At 36.7% G+C, this 5,890-nt stretch overlaps 1 protein-coding gene across 1 annotated transcript; it reads right to left on the bottom strand.

The window, feature by feature from the left end:
* Nucleotides 1-210: 210 nt before the first annotated feature.
* On the bottom strand, nucleotides 211-5,087 carry LOC120490126 (L-rhamnose-binding lectin CSL2). Its single transcript, XM_039687516.2, has 12 exons — nucleotides 4,968-5,087; nucleotides 4,381-4,413; nucleotides 3,333-3,377; nucleotides 3,119-3,248; nucleotides 1,700-1,809; nucleotides 1,584-1,628; nucleotides 1,344-1,479; nucleotides 1,113-1,228; nucleotides 844-888; nucleotides 620-758; nucleotides 391-500; nucleotides 211-284 (listed from the first exon to the last, which is right to left on the bottom strand). Coding segments are annotated over exons 1-12 (942 nt in total). The 5' UTR covers nucleotides 4,999-5,087; the 3' UTR covers nucleotides 211-282.
* Nucleotides 5,088-5,890: the final 803 nt, after the last annotated feature.

The following is a 5,890-nucleotide window of genomic DNA, read 5'->3' as shown; positions in this document are numbered from 1 at the left end:
ATTCCATGAAATTGAAGATACATGAATAAATTATTTTTGTGTAACTTAATTGGTTCATGTGGGACCGATGTACACTATCAAATCATGTAAATCCAACAGACTTTTTTTTTCAGTGTAGAATATTAAGGCTAGTAATATTTTCTGGCATTTGTTTTACTTTGCAGTATTGTGCATGTGAAATGATCAAACTAGGAAGTACTCCAACAAGAATCAATGTACAAGGCATTTATTGCAAAGGTACTTTGACATAGGTTAAGCAAAATTCCACAAGTCCAGACAGTATTCTGCAAGAAAGAAAAGGCACCATGAAGCAAGCTATCAATCTCTTGTCTTGAACAATCCTAAAACAAGGCTGAAAAAAAATAAATATCACAACAAAGAAACACTTACAGTGATCTACACAGCTGTAGGAGACATACAGAAACTTGAATGTGCCGACACATGGATCTGAGAAGACACCATTGGAGGCTACTAGGACACAGCTATTGATTCCGTCACACCTATATATTAAAAAAAAAAAAAAAAAAAAAAAAAAGAGAGAGAAAGAACCTTGACCTACTTATTTCTGTAGTAAAAAAAATAAAATAGCATTTAAACTTATTTTATGAAAATAACTCACTCATCAGTAACCATTGCCTGGGCGTTTGAGGAGTAGCAGTCAGTTTTGGCAGTCTGAGAAGCAGGTTTTCTGACAGAACATGTGCTGCGATCAGTTCGCCCATAGTTAGCAGTGTGAATGTTAATGACAGTCCCTGGCTCTAAAAAAACAAAATTCAGCTTCAAACTCAACTTGCTCTAAAAACAATTCAATTTTAAGCAACATTCATGTAGCATTATACGCACCACATATCAGAGAAGCATTTGCATTTTCACAGATCACACTTGAACCTACAGAAAACAGAGAATGTTAGATATTTTAGTAAAGTGAGTTGTAGTCTCACATAAGGTTTGAGCTTGTGTAACGTAATCATGCTTTTGAAAAGCATGTCTGGTGGCGACTAGTTTGTGCGTTGCTGGTGAACAAGAGACAAAAAAACAAAATATTTCACTATCAGCTCAATCACTTCCTGGATCAAAGTGAATTGGAAGTAGACATGTTAAGGGATACTCACGGAGTGCAGTTGGGAGGCAAAAATAGGAGACTCTGAGGTACTTATACGTGCCAACGCAGGGATCAGTAAAGACTGTTTGTGTCGCAAATAACTCACAACTTGCCAAGCCATTGCAGCTTTACAGAAAGAAAAAAAAAATTCTTAAATTCATTAAATTGGTTAAATTCATTACTAAAGACAAGGTACAGCAGAAGTTAAATACAACAGTATTAAACTTTCTTTCAATCAAACCTTTTCGACACAGGAGCCAGTGCATTGGGAGAATAGCAGTTGGAGTTTTGGAGCTCACTCAATGGACGTCCTTCTGAGCAGGTGAATTTATCTGTACGTCCATAGTGTGCCGAATTCACCTGAATCGTACCACTTTCTACAGAAATTTAACAAAAAAAAAAAAAAAAAAAAAAGCATCTTGCATGGACATGTGGAAAAATTCAAGATACCCTACATTTTCCAAATGAAAAAATAGCTCACCACATTCCAAGTAAGAGTATCCACCATGACAAGTAACACTTTTTTCTGGAAGAGGAAAACCATTACAAGCTTGCACAGAAAGTCGAAGACATGGAGGAAGAGGACAAAATCCAAACCTGCTTTGATGCAAGTATAGTTGGTAGCGTAGTACTTGTAGGTGCCATCACAAGGATCTCGTCCTGCAAGTCCTTGCGTGTTTAACTCGCACACGCTCAGTCCATCACACCTGTTTAAGAGGACAAAGATACGGTCCTGACTGGACTCTTGGAAACCTTAATCTGCATAGCTAACCTGTTCAAAAAACAAACTATGACGCTAAGAGCGCCTACAAGTACACCGGATCAATACAGCTTGAAAGACGACTAAAGTAAAGTGTCAATATAAACGTTTGTATACCGAGGCAGTCCAATCAAAATGAAAGTCAAAACTGCAATTTAACATACTGGATGCAGTCATTAAACATACATTCCATTAAACTCATGCACAGCACAATCAGCATATTTTTATAAGCTCATGACAAGTAGCCGAAGTTGCCCGTAAACTGAAAAAATTTAAGCACAGCACAGAGGGAACTGAAACAACCTCAACAACTAAAAATCAGTGCAAGGAATCCATAGAGAAAGACTTGTGCAAATACAAAGAAACTGTGGGCCACCATAAGTCCATTACAAACATGACTCCCCCTAGGAAATCTATACCAAACTAATGACAATACTATAGCAAATAATCTGAATAACTTCTAGATTAGGTTTGATTTATGACTTCTTTTAAACACCATAAGTGATGATTGGGTTCCAATGAGACAGTAGTCCCATGGAAGTCACAAGACCTTTTAAAAGAACAAACATTAAAGTAACAGGCCCTGATTGCATCTCAGCTTCCCCTGATCTCTCAAAGGTCTGTTAATTCACACAGTAACATCTCTGGGAAAAGGCAATCATTACTCTCCCCAAAAAAACCTGATCCTCGAGAAAATGATGAGACCAGTAGCCCGGACTTCCATTATAACGAAAGCATCTGGAAAAGTTAATAGAATGGAAGCAGGGGTCAAACAAAGGGACATTAGATCCGTATCGGTTTGCCTATAAAGACTATCAGGGCACTGATAATGCTAGAACAACCAGAATACACCATTTAGCAAAACCTTGAAAAGCCCAAGGCCTACACCAGACAGCTATTTGTAGATTTCAGCTCTGCAACCACACGTCCTTTGGAGTAAACTCAGATATCTATTAACCAGTACATCATCTGAGGCCTGTTGAATGAAGCTAGTTTCAGAGAACGTTTAGAGTTGACAGATCCATATAAATCCAACCTGGTTTAGATTAGGCTCACAACACAAGGTATAAACGTTTTGGTGTCTGTTATTGCACTATAACTATTTTTATGTGGCAGCCTTTGTCCAAGACAAATTTCCCTAGGGACAAAATAAAGTAACCTCTTGAACCTCAAGAACGAGATGAAAGAGCAAGCAGACTCAATTCTACCCAGAACTATTTTGTCTGAAGTCAGAAAGAAAGAGTCGAGGTCCTTACCGTTTAGAGACTTCAGGAACATCCATTAAACACTGAGTATTAACCGTTTGTCCTTGTGGTCGTCCAACACTGCAAATGTTGCTGTTTGTGCGGCCAAAGGTTGCAGAGTTCACACGGATCACACCAGAGTCTAAATGGAAGAAAAGCATCAGGACATCATAAATTACTCAAGAAACATAAAATATTTTAGTTAAATGAGATTACAACATCTTACCACAACTGAGATGCTGGACAAACCCATCACATGTGACAACATTCTCTGAAAAAAAAAAAAAAAAAGATTCCAGCTTCAGGTTTTATTCATAGTAAGATGATACTGACAAACTATGAGGGAAGACTACATCTGAAAAACTACCAAGTAATGTGAGACAGAAAACCTTACACAGTAATGTGGATGAATGATACACATAACAAGGAATGTTATTGGATTACCACGATGCATCATTTACAGGATCTCAATCTCAAAGTTCTTCAAAAAAAAAAGTTGCAGTTAAGAGTGAGCCTTTCTAAATGCCTTCAGAACAATATGCATTGACTGATTTAAGTTTTATGACTTCAAATACCATTACGACAGAGCGCTATATAGCATGAGAACCTAAATGCTGAGCCCCAAATGTTTTTATATGGAGGGTTTGAATGCCTTGTTGATAGATTTAACCATGCTCAGTACCAGCCAAAGCACAAAAAGCAAACTTGAATAGCTAGTCGTTGACCCACGCTGAAGATTTTAAAATCACTGATCATACACAAAAGGATGAAGATTAAAAAAAAAAGGTGCTCTTATGCAATGCATGTAGTTGAGATTCTGTCTTGTACCACCTGACCACTGCAGATTCATTTAGGTGTTGACATAAGTCTGAGGACATGAACAGCTCCAAGTAGACCTTCACATGTTGTCATCTCATTATAGACCTTAGTCAGGGTAGCACCATATCTTTTGACAGGAATGAAAACTAGGCTGTGAGGAATAAAACAAGTGGGTTCAATGGATCCTTGTGTTATTTAACAATTGTCCAGCCAACAAAAGAAATTCAACAGACAAACTTGATGAATTGGTTTAGAAAGTTGCATTATGAAAGTTACATGATCTAAGACCTTTTTTTTTTTTTTTAGCCCAATCAGTGTGCAGTCTGCTACCATTGTAAAGACAACAATTCAATCCCTCAGAGCCCTGATTTTCATCTGTTAGAGTAAATTCAATATGCCAGCCACCCTGACTAAAGTCCGTTATCTCAATATAGGCAGCTGGACTGATGAATTACCGGCAGATATCAGCAACCTGGAGTTTAGAAGCACTGTAAAAAAAAAAAAAAAAAACACAAGTCACTAAATTAAAACACAAGTCACTAAATTAATGGCAAACTAATGTTTTTTTTTTTTTTTTTTTAAAGATTAATGTTTCATTTCATTACTCATAAAATGTGGGAAAAAAGTAGGCTATGGTACGATTACAAAGATGGCCATATTGATAAGGAGAACAAAAAAAAGTTGAACGCAGAGGCAGCATACCTAGGCTAATAGAAATTTTATTTTTAATTTCGCGAAAGCTTTGTGCAAATAATTATTTGTCATCCTATAGCTGCTACGTGCAAATTGACGAAGGCAGAAACAAATTCTGAGGCATTTTCTTAAGTTTAAAAGAGGACATGTCCGGGCGAAAGAGGACTAGCATCAAGATAAACTGAAATGTATGGTGCTATGTGCACGGATTGATGGCCGTTATATGCCTATAGGCTACCAAACAAAAGCACTGCTAACGTGGACTTAATTTGTAATTTAACAATTCATTAACTTTCCGAACACTTCAACTTAAAACACGAAAAGAATTGAATCAAGAATAAACACTTACAGGTACCGATGATGACGCTCACACAAACCATGTTGAAGATAAAAGAAGAAATTCTTTCTCAGCTTAATCGGTTTCAGTTGAGATGTATTTGTACAAGTTCGTTCCGACGTCACGACCAATTGGGTCCTTCAAACGCAGGTGATGCTGTTTGTAATTTAATTGAATTAGGCTACCTCAAAAACTACGTGGGGCGAATTCCAATCGGAATGCCCCAGGGTCATTCCTGGAATTCGGTCATATTTTTTAGTCCCCTAGACTTTTTAAAGTGGTGTTTAACCAAAATTGAATTTTAAAACCTTTTAACAATACTTTATAGGACTATGTCCATTAAGCTATAAATGAATAAAAAAATACATTGCATTTCAATAAATTTATATAATAAATAATGTATTATTATATCTATTGTGGGAGGCACTTCAGCTAAATTTCTACTTAGATTTTTTTTTTAAATGATGTAACAGTGTATTTGTGTTATTTACTTGTGAAAAATATTTTTCTAAAAAAAAATGCAAGATTTATTTAAAGAATGATTTTATTTAAAACAACTTTTTTTTTAGTTAATGATCTGTAAGACTAGCCTGGTCCCACCACACTTTCATGCATTTAATTTGTACAGAGAGTCTGGCCTCGCTCCCAAGGCGGTAATCATATATAAAAAATATGAACAAAGCGTCTGTGACGTCACCCGATAGACTCTCTGAAGAACGGTTTGAAGCTATGGTTTGAAGCTGTTTATGGGGGGTATGGGCTGTGCCATACTGGAAAATCTTGGAAAATACAAAATACAAAAGTTTCAGAAAGGATACAGAGGTGCATGATGTGTTGTGTCAGATCATGGCCGAGACGTCAAATTCACTCACCGCAGCCCGTTATGAGCTATCAATCAAAGTTAACCGCCCTTATTTGTCATACGTTTTATATCC

The sequence above is a fragment of the Pimephales promelas genome, chromosome 14, assembly GCF_988280905.1.
Source record: "Pimephales promelas chromosome 14, fPimPro1.hap1.1, whole genome shotgun sequence".
NCBI lineage: Eukaryota > Metazoa > Chordata > Actinopteri > Cypriniformes > Leuciscidae > Pimephales > Pimephales promelas.
Note: the sequence above shows the minus strand (reverse complement) of the source record. Positions and strands in the feature narration are given on the sequence as shown.

Coding starts and splice junctions, on each gene's coding strand:
- LOC120490126 (XM_039687516.2), bottom strand. CDS start 4,998: ATGGTTTGTGTGAGCGTCATCATCGGTACCT. Junction 1,629..1,699: donor CTATACTTGCATCAAAGCAG/GTTTGGATTTTG, acceptor TTCCTCTTCCAG/AAAAAAGTGTTACTTGTCAT. Junction 759..843: donor AAATGCTTCTCTGATATGTG/GTGCGTATAATG, acceptor TTGTTTTTTTAG/AGCCAGGGACTGTCATTAAC.